Source organism: Stegodyphus dumicola, chromosome 2 (assembly GCF_044657685.1).
Source record: "Stegodyphus dumicola isolate Sdum_Otavi_A_Nest chromosome 2, ASM4465768v1".
In the NCBI taxonomy this organism is placed as follows: Eukaryota; Metazoa; Arthropoda; class Arachnida; order Araneae; family Eresidae; genus Stegodyphus; species Stegodyphus dumicola.
In genome coordinates this window covers 186,048,829-186,074,911 of record NC_140769.1, presented here as the reverse complement: position 1 = coordinate 186,074,911, position 26,083 = coordinate 186,048,829, and the positions used below count along the sequence as shown (strand labels likewise).

Sequence of the window (26,083 nt, the reverse complement as noted above, 5' to 3'; positions counted from 1 at the left end):
TTTTTTTTAAAATAAGAGGTTTATTTAAACCTTTATCCTGACTTTGTAAGTTACTTTCAGACATAGTGATAAATGGCTTCGTGTCTGTCAGGGGTTGTGGATGATATTGACAAGTTGGGAGATAAAGCATGCAGAAAATAGTGGGAACATTGTTTTGCATATTGAAACCAATTTCTAATTGTTAGAAAATGTACTTAAAGAGGAGGAAATTGATATAAATTAGCTAAAATGTCTGAAAAGGCTTCAAATTATAAAGATTCATAAATATTTTATTGTTTGTGTGTTGCTGTTACAAAACATAAATATTTTGTGGATTTTAATGTGTAATTATCCTAATATTGTTTAAGAATCAATGTCATAAATTACTGTATTTTAAACTGTGAAATGTCATTAGATTGTGATTTTAATGGTGCCTTTTTAAGAAACATTAAAAAAAAATAAACTTTTATAGTGACCACGTAAATTTATAATAACTAAGAGTATCTAACTACGTAATTTAATTATTTGTTACTTACTGCTCAACCTTAAAATTATATCTGCATATTAAAGTGATTTATTGCTTTTCATTAATCCTTAATACAGTCAAAAGTTGTTAATCTGGACACCCATAATCCGGAATGATCTATAATCCGGACCTCAAAACTAACGCATAAGGCTCAACGTATAATGCAGTCACGTATGCGCATAGGCGTTTACGCGTGTGCGTAATACCTTTATGCATGCGCATATGCATAATACGTTTATGCATGTGCATTTAATGTATGACAGACGGTATAAGCTAAGCTAAAATTATCTAATTATCTATTTCAGTTAATGTTGCAGATTGCGCTGTTCCTTAATCTTTGAATTGGATCCGGCTTATTATTTTTTGCAGACTGTTAGAGCAAAGTAAGCTTGAACTTTCGATTATGTCAAATAGAATTTCTGATATATATTTATTAATATGTAAAGGATCTACAAATCGAAAGTATGTTTCAAAGTTCATTAAACAAAAAGTGGAATTGCTGCAAAAAATGGATAAAGGCATATACTTTGTTTATCTAAAATTTAACGTTTGTTTATCTTTAACGCTGCAGCACAATGAATTGGAAGTTCATCTGTCAGCACTATCCTTATCTTCAGGGCAGATGTTTTTATTTTATTTGGCTTATAATTCCTTACTAAATGTAGTATTTCATCTCGATGTACTCCGTCTTTGATATGATTTAAATCAAATTCCTCGTCATTATAATTCACTTCCGATAGCGAAGAAAGTGACAGAGGTTATCGAAAATGAAAAAATTTCGATTGACAAATTAGTCGGTATTCTCGACACAGCAATTACAGGACTTGAACAGCGGAACTTTGTAACTGAAGAAGAAATTATGTCTGTTTATAGAATTAAAGAGAATGTATTATCACGTAAAAAACGAAGCAACTTAAACAACTTACATTGAAAGAAATGTTTAATAAAGTAAACAAATAAATATTAAGTTTTTTTTTTTTTTTTTTTTTTTTAATTTTGATACCCTTTAGATCATAATTGTTCTTTATTTCATAAATTACAGTTTCATATTTTTAATTTTATAATTTCTGCATGCCATCTTACCAGATTTAAACTGATGATCTATAATCCGTAATCGCCGACGAGTCCGGATTAACGACTTTTGACTGTAGATAAACATTGTCTTAAAAAATATGGCTTGCAACAGGTGCATAAAAGTTATGAATTTGGTTGACATATTAATAGGTTGTTATGGTGCTGTAAAAGGTCACTGAAGATGGGCAAATGCTGTAAGAACTAGTTTTGGTTTCTCAGAATGTAATACCAGATACAGTGGACATATACTGCACTGTGGTGACATACAGTGAGCAGCATTAACCAGATCTTCTGTACACATCAGTTGTTTGGACAGCTGAGACAAAGTGTAATTCATGACTCAATACAATACATTTCAGAAACATTATAAATGTTAGGGCCATGCTATTAGAGTAAGCATTGTTGTCTATGTTTCTACGAGGCTTTTTGAAATGCTACTTTATGGTAGGGCATATCCAAGAGATGTAGGTAGATAGTTCTAAATGAGAGAAGACGTTGTCAGTATATTTGTAGTAGTTCTCACTGTCACATCATCTTCCTAAAAAGGTTCTTAAGTCTGCCACTGCCTTCATAAAAGTTATTCATGCCTTGTTGGCCTAGTAAGTGCAGCAGTGACTGTTTTATCATTCCAAACATCATATCAAATGTTACAGTGTAATCAAGCCACTTCCTTAAAAGTGGTGATACAGCCTTTGCAGTATTCACTGAGTTAGTTGTATGGTTTATCAGATGGTGTGTGAGACTACTACACAAGAGACCTAAATTGGTGAACAGCTTAGCAAATTCCCCGTGTAGGTATTTTGGGATGCATTTTAATCCTGCTGTGCACATTCGTTGTTTATGCATTTTGTATCATTTTCATATCTGGCTAGGAGATATTTGCATATTAATTTTTTTAAATATGAAATGATTTTTAGTGTGCCAATTTTTTTTATGCAGGGTGTATTATATTTCAAAACTTACTGAATAATTAGACTTCTATTACAGATGCATATATGCATTTTTTCAGGTGGTTATAATACTGTAAACACTGCAAGATGTTGGACATATCTTTTGTCATTATTACTGGACAAAATTGTGGATTCTGATATACCAGATCACAAGGTATAGTACATGCATTTTTTAACTTTTGAAATGCATATGTTTCAAAATAGTTTCAGTAATAATTGTTGTGCATTGAATATAAAGAACATTGTTTTTATTATGATATTTATCAATTTTTAGGGCTACTTATTTATTATGAAAGAACAAATAAGCTTCTTCTCTTGATTTCTTCCTGTGCTACATTTTGTTTTGTATTCATCCATATCTCTGTATTTAAAATTATAATGTATTAATTTCTTAATATTACTGATAAATGGAATGTTTACAGAAGTAATCAATATATATACATGAATTCCGTAAAGGTCAGGCCTTTAATTTTGCAGTCACTGGTAGACATATACATTATCTGCCGCTTATTAAAATCACTTCTGTTCCAAATGTATTTGAGTTTATTAACCCTCTGAGCATTATGACCGGCTTTATCCGGTCATCAGAAGTTTTGCTACTTGGCATATATTAGCTTATAATTTAAGATATTTTGCTTTCTTACTTTAATAATGTAAATATCATCTTGATGAATGTACATTTATAAAAATACAGACTAAAATAAATAATTTACAAACTCAACTAATAAATGCTTTTAAATACCAGTCTTCATGACGGATCTAAAATCCTGCTCCGCTCGGAGGTTTAAACGGCTAAAAATGGTGATTGGTGCATCACAAACCATAAACTTTTTTTTTAAGTAACATAATAACTAAGAAGTACTCCATTAATTATTCTAAAATAATAATTAAAAATTAATGCTAAAATTAAATTATTTATGCAATTTTTTAATTTTTATAAAAATATTTTTATAATTATGTTCTTAATGAAATTTTATCTGTTGCAAACAACTGCTTTATCTGTATTTGTTTCATATTATTCAACAGCAAACTGCTGATGATTGATCAGCATCTTTCAATTAAAGAATTTTTTTTTTTTTTTTTTTTAGAATTTGCAGTGCTTTTCTAGATTTGGTTTAATCAAATCGCTTTTCTCTGTATCACTTCTGCTGTCAGTTTTTCCAGTTATTTTAACATAGTGCTCCATATGTAGTTAGTTTTTACACACATTATCTCAATACTGTAGAATCGGTACTTACTGTCTAGGAATATGATGTTTGTAAACTTACTTCCGATGTGGTTGTCTAGGGGCTTGAAATGACTAATTCGACTTATGAATAACTCGAATATTTAATGAAACATAAATAGTTGCTACAGACTACAAAATGATTACATGTGTAGAAAGATGAATTTACATAAGATGATATATACAGATGAAGAGAGTCGACTGTCTTTTAAATGTAAACATCTTTCAGTCGTGTCATTGTCTTAATGGCGGAATCGTCTGATTTCTATCATCGGAAAAGTAAAAGATTTATTCTCGCAGCTTGTCACGTCATCCGATTATAATGAATGATGCCATCCCACAACTGCCCGTCCATCTTGATGGAATGCGGCCTTGCATTCTCGTAGCACCACCATTTACATCTAGGGATCTAAAAAATAAAATTTAAAAAAAAAAAAAAAAATATTTTTTAGTTACTATTGAGGAAAAAGTCATCTTAAATGGTTTATTTCAGCCATCTTCCCTTATCATCTTAATATCCTCGGAAATAAAGGCATTAGCTCTTCTTAAATGCTCTTTAAGTGTTCGTTCATCTTCAACAGTCTATCTGAATACATGTATTTTACAAACATGTCTTCCTTTGATGTTGTCTGGAACAATTCATCTTCATATTTACGTCTTCTTAGATACCGTCTGGATACGTCTTCTGAATGCGTCTTAGATATCTTTAAGATCCGTCATTCGAATGCGTCTTCTCAAAATCATCTTTAAGCCATCTTCCTTCATGCATTTCATCCTTAGACATCATTTTTAGTCTTCTTAAATTAGTTTACATCTTTAAAACAATAGTCCATTAGTCAAATCGGGAGAAACTTGTCTAGTCGGGAAAAACGTCTAAATCAGGAATCATCAAAATTGGTATTTCATTATTAAAGATCGTCTGTCCATGGTTTCAGGTATTCAGCACAGTTACTAGTCTTGAAAGGTCCTTCGGTAAAACCAACCTTCTCCACATTGTATGTGTCATTAGGTTTCACCTTGGTGATTTTGCATGGACCTAAAAACTTGGATTTTAGCTTTATACCTGGCCATAGTTGAGTGCGTTTAATAGCTACCATATCATTGATCTTGTATTTACGAGGGAGTTTTTGACTTTGATTGTAAGTCTTTTGATTCTCTTCCTGGATCTTCCGAATCTGCTCTTTCGCCTCTTTACGTAGATTTTCTCTAGACTCGATAAAGTCCTTCTGGATTTTAGCTTCTATTAGTTCTTTAATCTTCCTGTCTTTATTCGTCTTTATCTTCGTACCAAACAAAAGCTCGAAAGGTGTCGAATTGATACTCCTCTGAAAAGTCAAATTAATTATTTGCTGGACATCATTTACGTGTTTGTATCATTTCGTAGGGTCATCTATAGCCAGCTTAGAAATGACTGACATGATAGTGGAATTCAACTGCTGTACTTGTCCATTGGCTCTTGGTAATCCTGTTGTGATTAAGGATAGATGAATATTTTCCTTAGTACAATAATCAGCAAATTCTTGAGAAGTAAATGCAGTACCTCTGTCAGCTACTATATTGCAGGGGTTTTCAAATAATGATTTTTGAATTTCAAGTTTAGCTATTACTTCTTTACTAGAATTGGTTTTAGTTGGATATAACCAAACAAATTTTGTAAACGAATCAATAACCGCAAAAATGTATTTATAATTCTTGTTAGAACTTTCTAAAGGTCCTAAATGGTCTATGTGGTAAGTGTTTAGAGGAATATCTTCTTTAGGTAAAGGGTGTAATAATCCTTCCTTCTTTCCAGATTTCCGGTTGGCCAGTATACAGGTAATACAATTTGCGATACATTTTTCAATTTTCTCTTTCAATTTAGGGATATAAAAATGTTGTCTCACACGTTCTTCAGTATGTTTGGCAGCAAAATGATCTCGTTCATGTGCGTCTTTAATTACTTCAATTTGCATAATCTCAGGTACTACTAGTGCTTCAATTCCATTCACCATTTTGTAAAGCACGTCATTCCGCAAACAATAATCTTCATATGGCTTAGACTTCAAAACTTCTTTTATAACTTTTATATTTTCATCAGTTTCTTGAGCTTGAATTATTTTAAATGTTATACCATCTTGAATTACCATACATACAGGATTTCGACTAAGAGCATCCACATGTCCCATACGGGTGCCAGATCTGTGTTCGATTGTGTAATCATAATCTTGTAACATTAATGCCCATCTAGATATTTTAGTATAAATGTCTTTCTTGCTCATAGTTTGTTTGAATGCATTACAATCTGTCACGATTTTAAATGGTATGCCTAATACGTACACCCTGAATTTTTTAAGAGCTTCTACAACTGCTTTAACCTCTAATTCATAGCTCGAATATTTACGTTCAATGTCTGTCGTTTTCCTACTCATATAATAAACCGGATGCATCTGATTATCAATTAAGGATTTCTGTAACAGAACCGCACCATAATCGTCAGCACTAGCATCAGTGTGTGTTTCGGTTTCTGCTTTCGGATTATAAATACACAAAACAGGTTCTGATGTCAAGATGCGTTTCAATTCGTTAAAAGCATAAAGTTCTTTAGTTTCAAATTTAAATTTAGAATCTTTCTTTAGTAAATCACTAAGCGGTTTTGCAATTAATGAATAATTAGGTATAAATTTTCTGAAGTAACCAGTTAAACCTAAATAACTTTGAACATCTTTTACACATTTAGGTTATGGAAAGTTAATTACTGCTTTCGTTTTAGAAGAAGAAGGATATAATTTCCCATCTTTAATTTTGTGTCCTAAAAATTCGATTTCGCACTTCAAAAATTGACATTTCTTAATGTTTAGTTCTATTCCATATTCCGATGCAGTCTGTAATACGCGTTTCAATTTTTTATTTCCCTGGGCTTCATTTTCGGAAGGAATAATGATGTCGTCCATATAGATTACAACAATATTGTCCTTTAAAAGATCATGAAATATATCGTAGATGTATCTTTGGAAAACACTTGGGCTGTTGGCAAGACCAAACAAGACTTTCAGAAATTCATACTGTCCGTTTTGTGTCATGAAAGATGTGTATTTTCTACTTTCTTCGTCCACTTCAACATGAAAAACCGTTCTTCAAATCTAGTGTTGTAAATACCATTGCTGCTTGTAATTTATCAATAACATCATCAATTAATGGCAGAGGAAAGGGATCGTGAATTATTTTTTTATTCAGGCGCCGATAATCTACGCAAAGTCTCCATGAGCCACATTTTTTTCTACTTAGCAGGATATTACTTGCGTAATCAGAACAGCTTTGTTTAATGATTTTTTCTCCAACCACTCCAAAATCTGTTTATCAATTTCATGCTGCTCAGGGGGGGGAAAGCGTCGCCGCAGCGAGCAATAAACCGGAAGTTGATCTGTCAGCACTATTCGCATCTTCAGGCCAGATGTTTTTGTTATTCAGCTCATAATTCCTTACTAAGTGTAGTATTTCATTTCTATGTACTCCGTCTTTGATATGACTTAAATCAATTTCCTCGTCATTATAAATATCAGGAATGCACATCAAATAGTTTTCAGGTTGCAATTTTCTAATTTCGACTCCTTTTTTATTTACAGTTAATTCCCCTTGCCTTATAATATCAGTACCAATGATCGCTTGTAAAAACATTTCGTTTTCTGCAATAACACAAATATTTGATCGAAATGAAGAACCATCGATTTCGAATTCACCATCAAATTTTCCTATAGGCTTAATTTTTCCTTTACCAAACTCCATTAACTGTAGATCTGCCGACTTAAGTTCAGGAGAACCTATCTTCTTATATATATCTTCTCGGATTAACGTTACCTGACTACCAGTATCTATTAAAGCATCAATTTGCAAATTACCCAAATTAACAGTTTTATGCATTTCTTTCTGACAAGTCTGAGTTATTGGAGTAACAGCTTTGGCATCTTGGATATTTTTAGATTATGTTTTCGAACAATCTACGGCTTTGTGTCCAAACAAATTGCATTTAAAACACTTAAATCCTTTACTCTTATTGTTACAAAAATTAGATTTATGACCTAAACTTCCACAATTATAACACCTTGGCTCTTTAATTTTACTAGGTATAGCGCATGTTTTATTTTGTGTGTTAGTACTTGAATAACCCTTATTTTTCGTATCTGGAACGCGGATTTTCTCATAGATTTTTAATTTCTCTTTGAATTCATAAATAGTTTTACACCCGTACAAAACAATTTTGTTACTACTCTGATCTGGTATCCCATTGATTACATAATCAAGAATTGATGAATCATCAACAGAACCGCGACTGGCTATTTCACGCATGGCAATTAAATATTCGGAAAGTGATTCACCAGGTTTTAAGTATCGTTTCTGTAACAAATTATGAAGTTGTACACTGTTTATTTTAGAACCAAATTCAGATAAAAGATTTTCTTTTAATTTGTCCCATTATATTATACCCTTCAAAGACCCAATAAATACTTTAGCAGAACCAGTAAGCAATTTTTTAGCAAACACAATTTTCTGTAATTCTGATAACTTAAATAATTTAAAAGATTCTTTTAAATCACCAATGAAGGATTCAACTGGATATGTATCACTGCCATTAAATTCAGAAACAGTTTCTAGGATATCATGAAAATGTAGAGAAATATTGCTAGGCATTATAATGTTTTCATCCACTGAGTTATTTATGGGAGGTGATTCTGACCGAACAGAATTAATATCATCATTTTTATCAGAATCATAAACACTTTCGTTTTCAGATAACTCGTCACCGTCATCACTTTCGTATTTTAAAAGCTTAAAATCACAAAGATTTCAATATTAAATCACAGTTTTTATCAGGATTTGAATCATAATTAAGATGTAACAAATTACACACAGAAATAAAATCATTTTCAGTAAGAGTTTTAAGTAATTTTTGTTTTGTTTCTTCAGTATTAAAATCAGATGGAAAACCACAAAAGTTATTCAATCTTGCTCTATTTTTTCGATCACCCTAAGTTCCAAACACAATTTGATGTAAAAGTTTAATTGACTTAGTAGGCCCAGTCTTTAAAGAATTTGAAATTCTAGGAATAGAATTTAAGGTAGTCATCTTAATTCACAGTATCATAGAACGCTATTCATAGAAGTAACAATGTGGAAATAATCGAAACAAAACTTACTTCTCTTCTTTTGTAATATTCATCATGTTTCTTCCTAGGCTTATCGCGGCCTGAGCGCCCAAATCTGTAGAATCGGTACTTACTGTCTAGGAATATGATGTTTGTAAACTTACTTCCAATGTGTCTGTCTAGGGGCTTGAAATGACTAATTTGACTTATGAATAACTCGAATATTTAATGAAACATAAATAGTTGCTACAGACTACAAAATGATTACATGTGTAAAAAGATGAATTTACATAAGATGATATATACAGATGAAGAGAATCGACTGTCTTTTAAACGTAAACATCTTTCAGTCGCATCATCATCTTAATGGCGTAATCGTCTGACTTCTATCATCGGAAAAGTAAAAGATTTATTCTCACAGCTTGTCGCGTCATCCGATTATAATGAACGATGCCATCCGACAATACTGTTACTAACGTACACTTATTCTGAAAATGAGACATCATAGCTTCCCTCTCTGATGCCTGAAACATTACCTGAAATTTGTGATTTGAGGCTTCTTCTACATAAAAGCCGCATTTTTTGAAAAGTTGTACTTAACCAGTTTTAAGAAATTAACCTCTTGCATTGACTTTAATATGCATGGCTTCTAGCAGAGATGTCGACTTATTCCTTTGAAGTGCTTCTGTTTTCACAAAATCGAACCCTGTTTCTCATTTACTGAATATCTCCTGAATGACATTTGAAAACTTTTATAGTGTCTTAAAACTAAAGGTTATATGTTAAAAGTTGTATTTGTAGAAAGAAACATTAATGTTTTTTAGAAAGTGGTGTATGTGCTGTACAATTGCCTAATTAGTAAAGATATATATATATATTTCATTTTTCAATTCACTGCTCCATTTCAAAAGAAAATCATTAAAAATATGGAGTGTCCACAAGGAATGATTTATGCTATAATAGGAATTGGGGGTATAGGGTTTGTTGTATGAGCTCATCATATATTTTCTAAGTCCCTGAAGAACTTTAATAGCTTGTTGTGTGGAAATAAGAACAACTTATACCTTTGGTACTGATCACACTTTCACAAGCAAGGTTTAAAGCTTTTATGACAAGTGACATAGTTACACAACCTCAATGTGTGACTAAATGACTTCTAATTGATGGTCCTCCAGCTGTAGGCAAATTTAAATGATCAATTTATCGAGATAAACTGTGGCTGTTATTGTTTGTGTATTAAAGAAAAAGGGTGCTAAATTCTTGTCATGCAGCATCCCATAACCAACCATTCACTTTCGGGCTACTCTGCTTCAACTTCCGTATGACAATGATTTTCAGATCACCAAATCTTCATATCATGTGCATATTAACCCAAAACAAATTGTTGAGAAAAACTTTGATGTATGTGTAATAAGGCCAAAAATATTTACAGTGCTACTTCTTACAAAGTGCTCACAATTATAGGCTAAAGTTCTTTTGCACAACCGTATTGTTCTGCAAAACTTTGAGGAAATCTTATTTGAAAACCCACCATTTATAAATTTTGCACAGCTGTATAGTTCTGCAAAATTTATGGATGACGGGTTTTCAAATATAATGTTGTGCAGAAGTGTTCCATATTGATACAAATCATACTAGATCACCAAAATATGAAATCATCAAGATCCCCCAAATATGAAAATATGGGCTAAGTAACCAAAAGCATCCAAACAAGGAACAAAAAGAAATAAAAAGATGTGCTTTATGGAAACCCATAAAGGAAATCTGCACAACTGGAGAGAAGACAGAAACATCCATGTGACAGATGCCTGAATTAAAAAAATTCAGTCTTTACAAGGGAATATGATCACCCCTGTTTATAAAGCAGAAATTGTGTCTGTTTGTTCACGCTGAGGACAAGGTTGTCAAGAAGCTGTTGAAACATTATGACCCATACTTTTTGTAGTGCCAATTTCAGCTGTGGAATCATTGCTGGTGGCTGGTCATATGCTGCCAAACATCTCTCAAGAAGGTCCAGTGTTTATTCTATAGGATTTAGATCCTGGGATCTTGCAGATCAATCCATGTGTTGGAATATCTTCACTCTACAAGAGCTCTGCAACAGCTACTTTACAAAGTTGTAGTTTTGTCATCCATAAAGAGGAAGACTGGGTTCACAGTATTTCTTAACAGACACACAGGAGGCAAGAGAAGCTGTGTACAATAGTGTACAGAGACTGAACTCCTTGAGAGATATGAAGGTCAGTGCAGCTACCAAGCAGGATATTATCTCAAACGAGAACGTTGACACCTCCTAAACAGCCACTTTCAATGGTGTTGGGGGATTGATTGCATGTTCCCTTCCCTCTCCACATCTGTAACGTTCAAAATTGCTCATCAGACTAAATTGACATCCATAAAGAGCATTCGATCCCACTGTTTTTTTGTGACTAATTCTTGTGTTTCTGGTACCATAGAAACTGACGTCTCTATTGAGCAGGCATTGATGGCACATACCATACTGATCATCGTACATATAGACCATGTTTATGCTGCCTTGGATGTTCAGCAGTTTGTTGCATGTGCCTTGCGATAGCTATTTTTGTCTGCCACCTGTCTCTCCTCACCTGTAGGATAATAGATGGGTTTTCCACTGCCAATTATTGCTCACTGACAAATATTACTGAATTCTCAAAAAGCCGTTCCTGCCATGTGAAATGCTTTCTAGGCTTGTGAAACAGTGCTGTGAGTAATCCTGAACTCTACTACACTTTTTACCCTTTGACCTTCTTTCAACTTTCCAGTTATGAGATCTTGGTATTATACTTATGATGTCTCATAGATTGCCTATTCGCATATCAGACAGTAGTAACAACTTGACATCATTGAAATCTCTGTACACTTTGCAGTAGCTTTCACTGAATTGCTCAGCATATACTGCCATGTGAGACACCTCTTCCGACATTCCTCCCCTAAGTCATGTGCCATATATGTGCATGCTCTACTCTACTGTTCCTATGTCTTATCTCCTGACTGGTCTTTTGGTGTCTGTTGCTTTGTTCCGCTTTAATGCTGATTTCTTTACCTCATCCTTAGTTTCTGCACATCAGTGTATTTGTCATTCGTGAGTTCTTGCAGCTATGGCAAATTAGAAGTAAAATCTTGGCTCCTTTTAAACATTAATGTTTTCTACTTTAGTCAATAGGCAGTGTTGTCTTCTTAATTGTGGAATCCATATTACACATTAATAACTCAGTAACTTATTTCTGCAGTTTCTTAAACAAACTGGCATTTCATTTTTAATGCATATTTATCAGTAATGTTAATGTCTATTCTGGTAATGTCCTTAACGTAGTCCAATTTCATTTGTATTATAAATTTCTCATGTCTTGTATGCACTTAACAGGCCAAGTAAAGTACCTTTTACAGTCAAAAGTCGTTAATTTGGACACCCATAATCCGGGATGATCTATAATCCGGACCTCAAAGCTACAAACTTTCTGCGCATGCGTCAAAGACCTTTACAGCTGCGAATATGCTTGTGCGCGTGCGCAAAATACGTTTACGCATGCGTGTTTAATGTATAATGGATGGTATAAGCTAAAAATTATCTAATTATCTATTTCAGTTAATGTTGCAGATTGCGTTGTTCCTTAATCTTCAAATTGGATCCGGCTTATTATTTTTTGCAATTTTATAAAAGTAAGCTTGAACTTTTGATTATGTCAAATAGAATTTCTGATATATATTTATTAATATGTAAAGGATCTACAAATCGAAAGTATGTTTCAAAGTTCATTAAACAAAAGTGGAATTGCTGCAAAAAAATGGATAAAGGCATATACTTTGTTTATCTAAACTTTAACGTTTGTTTATCTAAACTTTGTTTATCTTTAACGCTGCGGTGCTGCAATGAATTGGAAGTTGATAAGTTAGCACTATCCTTATCTTCAGGGCAGATGTTTTTATTTTATTTGGCTTATAATTCCTTACTAAATGTAGTATTTCATCTCGATGTACTCCGTCTTTGATATGATTTAAATCAAATTCCTTGTCATTATAATTCGCTTCCGATAGCGAAGAAAGTAACAGAGGTTATTGAAAACGAAAAAATTTCGATTGACAAATTAGTCGGTAGACACAGCAATTATAGGACTTGAACAGCGGAACTTTGTAACTGAACAAGAAATTATGTCTGTTTATAGAATTAAAGAGAATGTATTATCACATAAAAACGAAGCAACTTAAACAACTTACATTGAAAGAAATGTTTAATAAAGTAAAGAAATAAATATTAAGTTTTTTTTTTTTTTTTAAATTTTGATACCCTTTAGATCATAATTGTTCTTTATTTCATAAATTACAGTTTCATATTTTTAATTTTATAATTTCTGCATGCCATCTTACCAGATTTAAACTGATGATCTATAATCTGGAAAAATTAATAATCCGGAATCGCCAAAGTCCTGACGAGTCCGGATTAACGACTTTTGACTGTATCTTGTTATCAGCTACATAATGATCTTTCTCACCATGCAATTCTGATGAACAAGCAATACTGGATTTCTCTCTCTTCATCTTGTGAGCCATGTGTCAGTTGATATGAAATTCTCTTTTAGCATTTCTTGAATTGGGGAAATTGCTCTAGAAATAGAAAAAAAAAGTAGCTTAATAGCTTGACACCATTCTAGAAAAGCAATTTCAACATTTCTCGATTTTCTGTCTTTTTAGTACTTTCTGAAGACATTTTTATTTTTCATCAGTTCTTCATCAATTATGCTTCTTAATCTAAGTACATTGCACAGTGCTGTTTAGGAAATTGTCAATTTAAATGCAGCTTTGTTTGGGAGAAGGGGAGGCTTGCACTAACCAAGAACATCAAGACCTTTTAACGATTTATCCATTTCTTTTAGGCATAAATTTTTCGCTTAAGCATTTTTGACACATTATAAATTAAGCAATATAATAGATGAATGCTCCTTCCAGTGATTTATACAATTCCGAAACTCATGTTTTTAGCCAGCAGGGACTGCATTTTACGTATCAAGTTGATCTGCCCTTCATGACTGCAAGCATAATCAATTTTTTCTTTGCTTTTTCTTCTGTCTACAGTTACCACTTCTTTTTCATTCAGAGACTCTTAATGAAGGTAATGCTTAGAAGTATTTCATAATTTTTTTTTATATTTCTTTGTGAGCATAATGTGTCTATCCCAAAGGGAAGATTTAGAATGCAGAAACCCTTATAGATCGGATACTGAAGTTGAACTTCCACCTTATAGTAGTTGGTATTTAAGAAGGAACCCTCACTCATTTACAGTGCTCTAGAGGACTGTTTTTGTTAACATTAAGATCAGGAAATTCTGCCACTAAAGATATTATGGAACTGATGAATCAGTCTTTTGTCATAATGAGTTTAAGGGGGAGGGATGAGTTTAATAAACAGCAGGTTTCTATTGACTGGTATACATTTGTGTTGATTCTTCAAAACTTGGAAAATGATAAGCGGTTTTGTTTATTAAACAGGAAGTTTAATAAGCAGCAGGTACTGTAATTTCAATTACAGAAATGCTCTAAATAAGGCAGATATTCAGTTTTTTGGTGTTTCTGAATTTAATGTTTACTTAAATGTATTGATTTTGGCAAATAGGTCTGACAAACAACTGCTAATATTTCATTGGCACAACTGCTATTTCATAAGCATTTGCATATTTGCATAGATAATTCTCATTGCGGGGGAAAAGAAAACAAAATCATTATATATATACAAAATATATATACTTCATTATCCACTTCAAGCCTTATCTTTTTAAGGCTTTTGTACTTCTATGTGTAACAAAAGTTGGTTAACGTTGAATTCCATTTCATAATATAGATTTGTAAAGCGGTAATTGTTGAGGGCATAACTATTTAGTTTTTGGTTATTATATTTAGGCTAGCAGAAATTATCTTGCTAACACCTTTCATTGAATCATGTACAAGTAAAAATCTATTGTTTTTATTATTAACTTTAAACCCATTGTTTCTTTTTGCCATTGATAGTGTTGAGCTCTTAGAACATAACTTCAGAGCTGTTATTTCATCCATATATACTTCCTTGAAAACGTCATTCACTTTTATAAAAATTACTTCACATATTTTGAAGGAGAGTATTTCAGTCACCGATAGTCTTTTTTTTTAAACCTACTGTTTATTAAAGCATTTTTTAAATTTATTAATTTTTCTTTCTACTTGTATTTTATTAGATATAAGATGCATTACCAATTGTTTTTTTTCTTGCGTTTGCTTAGGAATGCTAAAGAAAATATAATTTTTCCTAAAAATTTGTTATTTCAGTATCTCATGAAATACGGTCCTGACTATGAAATTCATGTTTACCCAAGAACAATGCCTAATCGAAACCCAACCGAGCATCTTAAACTAATAACAGATACTGTTTTAAGTGAGTATTTATTTTTAAAAATTCTGCTGTGGTTTTCTTATTTAGCATTCAAATATTTAATCATTATTCATTTCATGTTTTCTTATCTAAAATGAAAATCTCATTCAGGATATGAAGCACATCGAGGACATATAGATTTAAATTTATATTAATATGATTGGCAAAATACAGTAGTCGCCACTTAATGTGGTCGTGCTTATCCACAGCTATTTTGATAACTTCAACTGAATGATAACAATTAGTGATGAAAAAATAATCATTGAAAACAGCAATGAAATTTACAAATTTTATTATAAATACAAGAAACATATAAATAAGTGCTTTCACAGAATTTTAATTAGGAAAATGCAAACATGTATTTTTGAACTGTTCATAATAACTTTAACAACAGTAGTTAAGTTATGAACTGTTCATAACATATTTGGAAATTGGCATATACTGTTTTTTCTCATTTGATGTTGCCATCTCCTTTCTGTGACTGTAATTTGATGTGGAAATTAATATTTTGGATGAATATGAATTTCGAACCTTGTAACATGTATTAAAACCATCCAAATTGGTGATGATGTAAACAATGTAAAACTATTGCACTATTCCCCCCCATCCCCCGTGCATTTTTTCAAAATAGGTGTTATCAGCAAAGTACTGTAATTTCGCACGTATAGTCCGCACCATCGTATAGTCCTCAGACACGATTTTATATAAAAAAAAAATTCAAAAATCGTCAGATAGTCCGCACCACCGGATAGTCTGCGGACTGTACGTCCGAAATTACGTTTTTTTAATACGGCAATATTAATGTATTTTAGAAACAAAGAACTGAGTATAAATAGAAAAAAAGGCGATGTTTCATCAACGTTATTGAAGATGAAAGACAAAATACTGTGCAACATGCTATCCTCATGATAAGTGGTAATGAAATGTGACATTCGACCCCACTCACTCGGTGTTGCCAAACCACGCTGTAAGTAAACGAATCACGCTTTTTCTTCGTACTCCAGGTACTTGCTACTAAGGCTCCTAAAAACCGAGTTGACGAGCGATACGATATATACAAATGTTTTCTTGGAATCTCTCGCTTTTTTTGTATTTGATCATCGGCAGTTCACGACAGCGTGTTTTTTAAATTTCAACGATTTAAACCATGAACAACCAGCATAATATCTGCACTGGTGGATAGTCCGCAGCTTCAAAAATTCACATTTTAAACACAGATAGTCCGCGGACTATACGCGCGAAATTACGGTACCATTTTATTTGCAATTAAAAAAAAAAAAAAAAAGTTTCTTGAACTTTGAACTTAACCTGCAATTGTGCTTTGACCTCCTCGGATGAGAACATGATTATCTAGGAGGCTGAAGTTTGAATTTCATAAAGCTTATGCTTCCACATACTGTTATCTGGAAATTCTTGGTTAAGGATTAAAGCTATGGATAGGGCATTTGAAAAAGAAAGAAGATATTCAAGTGGGGGGGGAGGAATCTGCTGGACCAATTACAATAATCTAAATCTAAAGAGTTCATCAGCACTAAAAAAAACAGTGGAAGCCATATCGAGCAGGGGTCATCTACAGTTTATACTAAGAGGTGATATTTCAGAAATAGGGGAGTTTGGCAGACACCATAATGGGAGCTCAGTAGGCACCTGTTTCTCATTTCTTTCCTGCATGATGCAATAATAGTAAAAATGAATAATAAAAAAATGAATACATAACGATAATAAAAATAAAAATATATAACTGTACTGAAACAGAATTAATTTGTGTGGATTATAAAAGCTGTAATATTCTAACACTTTGTTTTGTTGTGGTAGAAACATTTATGAAAAAATGTTGCTTAAAGTATGTTCATAAATGTCAGCCAAGCAAAAAAACTGCAAATTGTTGTGTGATTGATCACACAATGTTCACAGATAGATATATTTTAGATACATTTTCTTACATATTTAGCAAGCTCTGATGATCATTTATCCTCTTTAAATAAAAAAAGATAGTAATAAGTAAAACATATAAAAATCTCTTTAGTTGCAAAATATTTTATGTGTGTATATGTATACATCTATATATGCATGCATAACATGAAGTATAAAATTACTTATACCATTTTTACATATTGATTTAATTACCTCAAAAATTTTAAAAGCTAGACTTTTTAGACAGCATTATTCGTTCGTGAGAAAATGATAAGAAATATGCAAAATTAGCAAGGCAGTTGAGTGTAATAAATAAATCTCTGTGAACAGAAGCTGCCGTAGCAGTACACATTTTACAAATATCTGTCATTCAATACAAAAGTGGAAACTCTGTTCCTAGATAAAATATAGCATCCAATCTTTGAATCGCAGACACTGAAAATGGAGAAATGTTTGCAGTTCTTTTGTTGAATTGGTTAATGAGTTAAGTGTTTTGCTGCTTAACAGGGCCAACGCTAATCACTTTCCCACTTAGTGCAATTTCTATGCGTTCTAAATTCTGCTGTATGCCCTTAAATTCTAAAAATTTTGTTGTCCCTAGATTCTGCTGCCCAGTACTTTCTCTGAGTTCTAAAAATTTTGTTGTTTCTAAATTTTACTGCACATTACTTCTCTAAATTAAAAAATGTTTGCTGTCCAAGTGCAATTGCACCAGCTGTGATTGTTAATTGTTTTCCTGTCAAACTAATATTGAACAAGTAATTCATTGGTGGCATTGTAACCAGGCTGTAATTAGTCTTCCACATTCCACCTTTTTATCACTCAGCATTTGTAGCACTATCTGTTAATCCAAAACGGTACTTTTCCATTATGCATCTGCCATGCTTTTTGACTTCTATGAAAGAGAAGCCAAACTCTTTCCAAGATCCAATGATAGTACCATATGGAGCAGGGCTGGATTAACCATTAAGCAAAGAAAGCATTTTAATAAAGGGCATCAAGGAAAGGGGGCACTGCAAAGGGTCCTTAGGTATTCAAGGAAGAGGGCACAAAAAAATTTCCTGTTACAATGAAATGTATGGTGTAGTTAAACAAAACAGAGAGAGAGAAAGAGAGAGAAGAATAACAAAAAAAAAAAAAACTTGTGCAAACATATGTGGGGACACCAAAATCTTTTAAGTGCTTAGGTAATATTCTTTGCTCTTTCAAAGGTGGTATAAGTGCTCTTTCAAAGGTAATATTCAGGTAAATTTGTAACGCTTCTAAAATTTTAATGCGGCAATGATCTGGGGACTATGTGTGTGTGTGTGTGTGTGTGTGTAAGCTAGAATAATAAAACACACTCACATATAGTGGATGGACAAAAATATGGAAAGACCTTGTGAAATGCATGTTTGAAAAGAAAGATTGATTTTAATGAAATATGTAGGTGGCGCTGGCGTTTTTGACTACTGACGCCACCTATACAACTTCGTAAATGTGCTAAACAGTTCAGTTGTTGTCGGAGTACTGTTATGTGAGCTTGTCATTGCATTATGTCAGAGTTAACAGACTTCGAACGTGGGCAAATTGTTGGAGCACGTATGGTAGGTGCTTCCGTAAGCAAGGTAGCCGAGGTGTTTAGTGTTTCAAGAGGTACTGTATCGAAGATTTATTCCGCATATTTGAAAAGCGGAAAAACATCATCTGCTAAATCACAGCGCGGACGAAAGTGTGTCCTGAGTGATCGTGACAGACGATCATTAAGGGCAATTGTGACGAAAAATAAGAAGACCACAGCTGTAAAAGTTACTGCTGAAATGAATGTTGTGTTACCGAACCCTGTGAGTACCAAAACAATTAGAAGGGAGCTTCATAAATAGGGAATTGCTGGCCGTGCTGCAATTGAGAAGCCACTCATCAGTGATGCTAATGCCCGTAACAGGAAAAGGTGGTGTTTAAGTCATAAAGCCTGGACCATAGAGCAGTGGAAACGAGTAATATGGTCTGACGAGTCTTCTTTCGCATTGTTTCCCACTTCTGGCCGAGTTTACGTCTGGAGAACGCCATCTCAAGCCTATAATACAGACTGCTTGTTGCCAAGAGTGAAACATGGCGGGGGTTCTGTTATGGTTTGGGCAGCCATATCGTGGTTCTCTGCTAGCCCCATGATAACTGTGTCAGGGCGCATGACTGCCAAGACTTATGTGAACATTTTGGCCGATCAAGTTCATCCCATGGTACAAACTTTGTTCCCCGATGGTGATGGTGTCTTCCAAGACGACAAAGCCCCTGTTCACACAGCTCACATTGTCCAGGACTGGTTTTCTGAGCACGAGGATGAGTTGTCCCATCTCCCCTGGCCACCACAGTCACCAGACCTGAATATTATCGAACCTTTGTGGTCTACATTGGAACGGAAAGTGCGTTCTCGTTATCCACCGCCAACATCGTTATCTGAACTTGCCACCGTTTTGCAGGAAGAATGGTATAATATTCCTTTGGCAAACATACAGGAACTGTATTTATCCATTCCGAGAAGACTGCAAGCTGTTTTGGATGCCAACGGGTTTCCTACACCATATTAAGCAAAGAAACATGTTTTTTTAAAGGTGTTTCCATATTTTTGTCCAACCCTTGTATTTTATTACAATAGTATCACCAAAATGCACAGCAGGTGCATAACACAAAAGTACCATCAGAATTGATACAAAAATGTATTAGGAATCCATCTTAAATGCACGATTTTGTTTTCTATATTTTGAAATCCTAAGGTGGTTAATATTTTAACTAGCAGGTTAGTCTTAACTATTTAACATTATTTTAGGTGTTAATGAAAAATCAGTCCATGTAGATTAGATTGCAATTTTTTAAAGTTTGAATATTGTATTTTTTAAATAATTTTTTAAACATTACCATTAAAATACCATTAACTCTTTAAGGTAATCTGTAGGATGTAATCTGAAATCTTCAGGTTTCAATTTAATTTTTTCTTCTTTGCTTAGGAAATTTAGATTTTATACAAGGACCATCTCTTGATATCACATCTTGAAGATTTTAAGATGTATAGTGAAGTTTCCGAAATTACTGTAATATGGCAATACTGTATGTGGTTGTGTTAAATTATGATAAAAGTGAAAGCAAACGTAATATTCAGGTAAATTTGTAATACTTCATTTCCGCAAAATTTGTTTCATATTGTATTTAAAATTTTCTTTTTTGCAATCAAATATATTTTTTAGTAGTGATAAGCATGAAAGTTAAGAGAGTGTGGAAGTTATACATATATATGAAACTACTGGGAGACACTTTATACTAACTATAGGTACTGCTATAGTAACATGCATGAGAGTATAATCTCTATTACTTTATTTATAACATGGGTGTTGCATGATGAATTTTCCTAAACTTTTTTAATGAAATTTTTTATGATTTTACCAAACTTTATTTTACAATTGATAGCAACTCATTTTTATTAAAATGGCATTTAATAAAAAAAAAAAAAAAAAAAAAAAAAAGAGAGACAGCATTCCATTTTTATTTGTTATATAATGTGCACTGATTTTTTTCAGTGAAATTTTAAAAAATACCATTTTTATTTTTATACTTGCTTATTAAATATTTTGCTTGTATTTGTTAATATTGTAAAGTGCAAGACCATAAATTATGAAGACTAAAAAATGAATAATTAAAAAATACTTTAAGCAGAATGGTGAAATTTTAAATGGAATGAATGCAATTAGAAGCTGTACTTTATGCAATTAAAGGAGCAAAATATATTCTAAGTATTTATGATATGAGTATTAATAATGATGATACTACTGAAAAATATTTCTGTCCAAAATTCCATCTTTTATATCTTTGATAATGTATCTATTTTTGGAAGTAAACAAAATCAATGACAATATAAATGATTTACATTTTAAGGTAATCATGTAAAAATTTAATTTGTTGGTTTGTTTACCATATTTATAAAGTGAATTTATAATATTCCTTCATGGTCCAGTAAGTAGAAATTAAAAATCTAAAAATTTTACTCAAATCAATAAAATAAACTTTAAACAATTAAAAAATTGACTACAATTGAGACAAATTATTTGTTGTAAAGTAATCCTATTTAAAGGCTGGTTTAAGTTAATGCTAATTAAGAAAAGCATCTGCCTTTCTTAAATCATGAACTATAACATATATCAAAATAATGATTTTCTATCCCTCTCGACACAAATTGAAGTGTGGATCTGACTTTAGTTATGTTGCTGAATTGAAATATATTATCAGTTCCATTATCATGAAAGGATTGTTGTGACTTATGGTTTTAAAGTTCCTATCAGTATCCTATGTAAATGAAAGGAAGTAATCAACACAAGGAAAGTATTCCTCTAAAATGGGAACTTTCTGCTATACTTGTTGGTCTGAAGAACATCTCTTAAGAAAGTTCAGCAGAAGTCAATAAGTGTACTGGAAAAATAAAGCTGTTATGATATCTCAGTATCAGAAATTTGTTGGTGAAAGTGCTTTGCTCATTGATTTTTATTTTAAGATTCATAGATAAGAAAACTAGGTATATAAAGATATTGCGGTATATTTTTATGACTTGTTCACTTAGGAACACTTTAGGACTTAGGAACTTTTATGACTTAAGAAGATTGTTCATTTGCTAAGGAAGTCATTGCAGATATTTTTAGAAAGACTGCCATGCAGCTTTTTCAGCTACTCAGAATTTCAGATTCTGAATTTTTTTTTTCTGTTTAGTTATTGCCCCAAACTTTCTGGCTTTATATTCACATTCATTATTAAAATTGTGTCACAGGCATATGAATCCTCGCCCCTTTGTTCCTACTACCATGACTAATTTCTTCATGAATTTTAGCTCGTTGTAGGATAAGCTAGATGGATGGATGTTTTTCTTTTTTCCCAGATCTACTAGATCATTAATACTTGTTTTGGCTACTTCTTTCATGTATAATGCTATTTTCTGCCACTGTTATCATTCAGGAAACAATATTTTATGTTGTCCAATTGAAATCGAATTATTTTTAGATCACAATGAATATCCCAATTTTATATTTTATGTTGAATCTTCCGTAAAGATTTTTAAACTATGAGAAGGAACAAACATTAGCTTATAATTCATATATTAATCTTAGCGTATTAAATAATTATAGTTTTTAAGCTGAAAGGAATCAATAACATCACTGACTTAGACATTTTATAAATGCTTTAGCATATGCAATTCTTCGCTATTAGTCAAATGTCAGAGGAAAAATGTGTATTATTCTTCAATGTGCTATGATTAAAAGAAATCTGTGATATGTCATTAAGTATAAGTAATAATTTGTGAGGTGGTTTTTCTGGTTCATACCCCAGTATTGAAAAAGCAAATTTTGTATATCTCTTCCATTTTGCCTATTGCTTGAAGAATTTAATGTAAGTTTCAGTGAATGTAAGAGACTCAGATCTCATCTTGATCACTAATTTGCAACCAAAATACAGCTCATAAAATTTTGTAATGGGTAATGTGAAAGAATGTTTTCTAACTATAAAAATAGTTGTAAGCATTAACATATATATATTGTGCTATTCTTAAAAAGATATGCACTAAACTGAAAGAACTGCTGATATGGAAAGCAGAATACTGCAAATAAATGCATTCATGATAGCAAAAAATAATTGACATGACTATGTTCATCCTTTCATTTTTAGCATGCAAGCTGGTTTGTAGTTCAGGTTAACTGCAAGCAGCACATTTAAAAGATTCGGCCTAAGAAATAAAAACACTTCTGAGTTTTAAACTTTAGATATATTTAGGAAATGGTTCCTAAAAATGTGCCTCGTTTTAGTGCCATATTTTTCATTTTTTATCACATTCACATTTCTAGGAAGCATTTATAAGTTATCAAGTGACTTCACTCATTGAGCATGAGTAATAATAAAATTCTATGCATATATGACATTCCTATGTAAAAGCATCTAGAAAATAAACCTTTTGCTACAAATCTTTTGTTAACCAGTGATTCAGTAATGTATGACATGAGAGCAATGTTTCTGAACGCACAATTGTACAATCTCAGAAAAATACTTACATTTTTTACATTACTTTAGAATGGTAAGCATAAAGCATTCTTTTAATGTGATGAAAACTACTGAGCATAATTTTAAAAATATTGGATATATAACATGATTGAAGTTTTGCTTAATCATATTATAATATATAATAACATCTGATACTTTTTCAATCTAATTACCAAATGATTTTTGCCTGCCTAAGAGAAAATATGCAGAGGATTTTTGCAGAAGAATGATGTGTCTGTAATAATAATGCTTATCAGTTAAATAAGCTATGTAAATTACCATTCTGTTTGAAGTATTTAAGGCCTCTATTGTTATACCTGATTATTAAAAATGCCATTGAACTATCATTATGTGCTATCATGTGAATGTATGACTCTTAAATATTATATATTTTGAATTTTTGTGTGGTAACCTTAATGTTTTCAGTATTTTGCTGATGAAGACATTTTCAGAAATTTTGTTTAAAGCTCATTTTCTTTGAAAAATTTTTTTTCTGATTTGCTTATTTTAATTTTTTTTTTTTTTTCTTATTAGCAAAATAGTCTGTTATGTAGAATTTTTCATTACAATTCTGTATTGTTTCTGAAAAATTCATATTATACTTTAATGCAATAAAATTCTTTTGATTATTTCATCTGCATGAAAAAAATTAAAATGAAATTAAATACTAGTTGCTGATGAATTGGTGGTAATTTTGTAAAGAAATAATGCTCTAAGATGATCACAGTATTTCATTTTGTTTAAATATCTTAAGAATTACATTTATTTTCATTTTATCCTTTGTGGGTAATCTCGCAATTTGATTGTCTAAAAAATCAAATATTTTAGTAATTTATTTTGTTTTGATTTTACATATTTTTATTGTAAAAACTTTTAAAATGTTCACCCATATTTCCAAAATATAATGGATTTGGAGATGCATTTGTTCAACATACTTTAAAAGTTTTTTAATTGAAAGACAGCATTTTTAGCCAATTATATTGTAATACAGAAAGTGTATGGTAGAGTACTTTTGCGATTATATTCTTGTAAAATGTCATGTGATATGTAATGTGGGGTGCATTTTGTTCTGTGTTCATATATTCTAGTTATAATGAAGGCCTTTTGCCTGAGTGCAGTGTGGAAACTTTGTGTATTTAAAAAGTTTTCCCTGTATGTTGTTACATTAAAATGTTAATAAAAATTTTTAAAAACAAATTTTTGTTATTATTTTTTATTATACGGAAAGCTTAATCTTTTGAATTATTGTGTACTGGCTCCATAATTACGTAAGTAAAACTTCTTTCTTGTTTCCATAGGGTTAATAAATAGTTCTTGTATTAGAATGCATGTAGCAAGATTTTTTTTTAACAGCATGGGAGTTTTTAATCATTTTTAGTGTCATATAATTTTTTGTTTAAATGTCAAAGAATCTAGAAAAATGATTGCACTTTCTCAGAATTAATACCAATGTATAGTCAAATCTTTTTAGATGATTCTAACCAAAAGATATTAATTACTCATCAGTAAAATTTATTGCCTTCCATATGATAATTCAAGAGAAATTTGTTATCTTATTATTAAAAAGCAAATACTTCAATCTTATTAGTTTCCCAGATCTGTTCATTCAGTAGATAATAAATACTTTAATTCCTTTTCTTTCCAGAATGTGCAGCTTTTAGAGGTTACGTTTTAAAGAATGATATTAAATAAGAATTGCCTCTTTTTAAAATCCATCTTCTTGCATTTTTCACTATTTAAAATTGGATACTTTAAAAAATGTGCTTAATACTGCAAGAAAAATGTATTGATGGTTTTTATTTAGATACTGAATATACTGCAGGAAAATTCATTGTTACATTTCAAAGGGGGAAAGAAAGAGAATTATCAGATTGTTTTAAAAGTTAACTGGTTGGCTAGAACAATTGAATTCATAACAAATAGAATCTGGGCTAAATCTTCTTAATTATGATCTAAAATAGCATTTTATCAGTAAGTGCAATCAAACCCCACTATAGGAACCATTGCTTGTAACGAACAAATGTTTTGGTCCCATCCAATTTCCTATACACTTAATGTTATTTTATACGGCTATACTAAACTTCCAAATGTATAAAAATTTAATGTAACAAACTTGTGGAAATCTCCGATAACAATTTTTTATATTTCATAAAAAATTTTCTCTAAATTTCTTTTAAATTTTAAATGAAAAAGTAAAGGCTATTAGAGATTAAAGAATAACACCTTTATTTTACTGTTCTTTTATTTCCCCTCACACACCTTTCTCTTTGTTCTGGGGAAAAAAATGTTTAATAGGAGATATGGATCTAAACCATGACTTTTATTCTAAGATTTTGTATCAAATTGTTAATGTAAGGTGAAACTAAAAAACAACAAAAAATGAAATTTAGTAATTGCTTATAATAACAACTGTAATTATGTGTTCTTTAAACTAAAGTCATCTATAGCTTCTTTTGAGAGATATGACAATGCTAATAGTAATACTTTCTGTGTGATTCATCAATACATTTTTAACAAATTTCACCTTCATTTTTAAAGTTGCCTAAAAATTAGAATTTTTTAATTATGTTAAACTCTAATCTTATAATTTCAAAATTTACTTTCAGAGGAAATATTCATGTAAAATTTTTAGGACTGTTAGCTAGTTTCTGCGTTTTTTGCAGAAATTCAGATGTAAAAATTGGGTAAAGTATTTCTTTGAACAAAAAAATGTAAATAATAATAATGCAGTTCTATTTGTAACTTACCAGTCTTTCTCATACAAACTAGAATAAGGCTATTTTCAAAGCTACCAAAGTGCTTCTTACTTCATTATTTGTGAAGATCC

General features: G+C 31.6%; 1 protein-coding gene across 3 annotated transcripts in view; it reads left to right on the top strand.

Annotated features, from left to right (window-relative positions):
* The window catches only part of LOC118182422 (histone deacetylase 8-like), a 183,367-nt gene extending 158,914 nt beyond the window's left edge, over positions 1-24,453 (top strand). For all 3 annotated transcript variants that reach the window (XM_085811523.1, XM_085811524.1, XM_085811522.1), the window contains 3 exons: positions 2,589-2,683; positions 15,189-15,294; positions 20,190-24,453. In XM_085811523.1, the coding sequence (XP_085667649.1) occupies positions 2,589-2,683; positions 15,189-15,294; positions 20,190-20,236 (248 nt within the window). In that variant the 3' untranslated portion in view covers positions 20,237-24,453. The remainder of the gene's footprint in view (positions 1-2,588; positions 2,684-15,188; positions 15,295-20,189) is intronic.
* Positions 24,454-26,083: the final 1,630 nt, after the last annotated feature.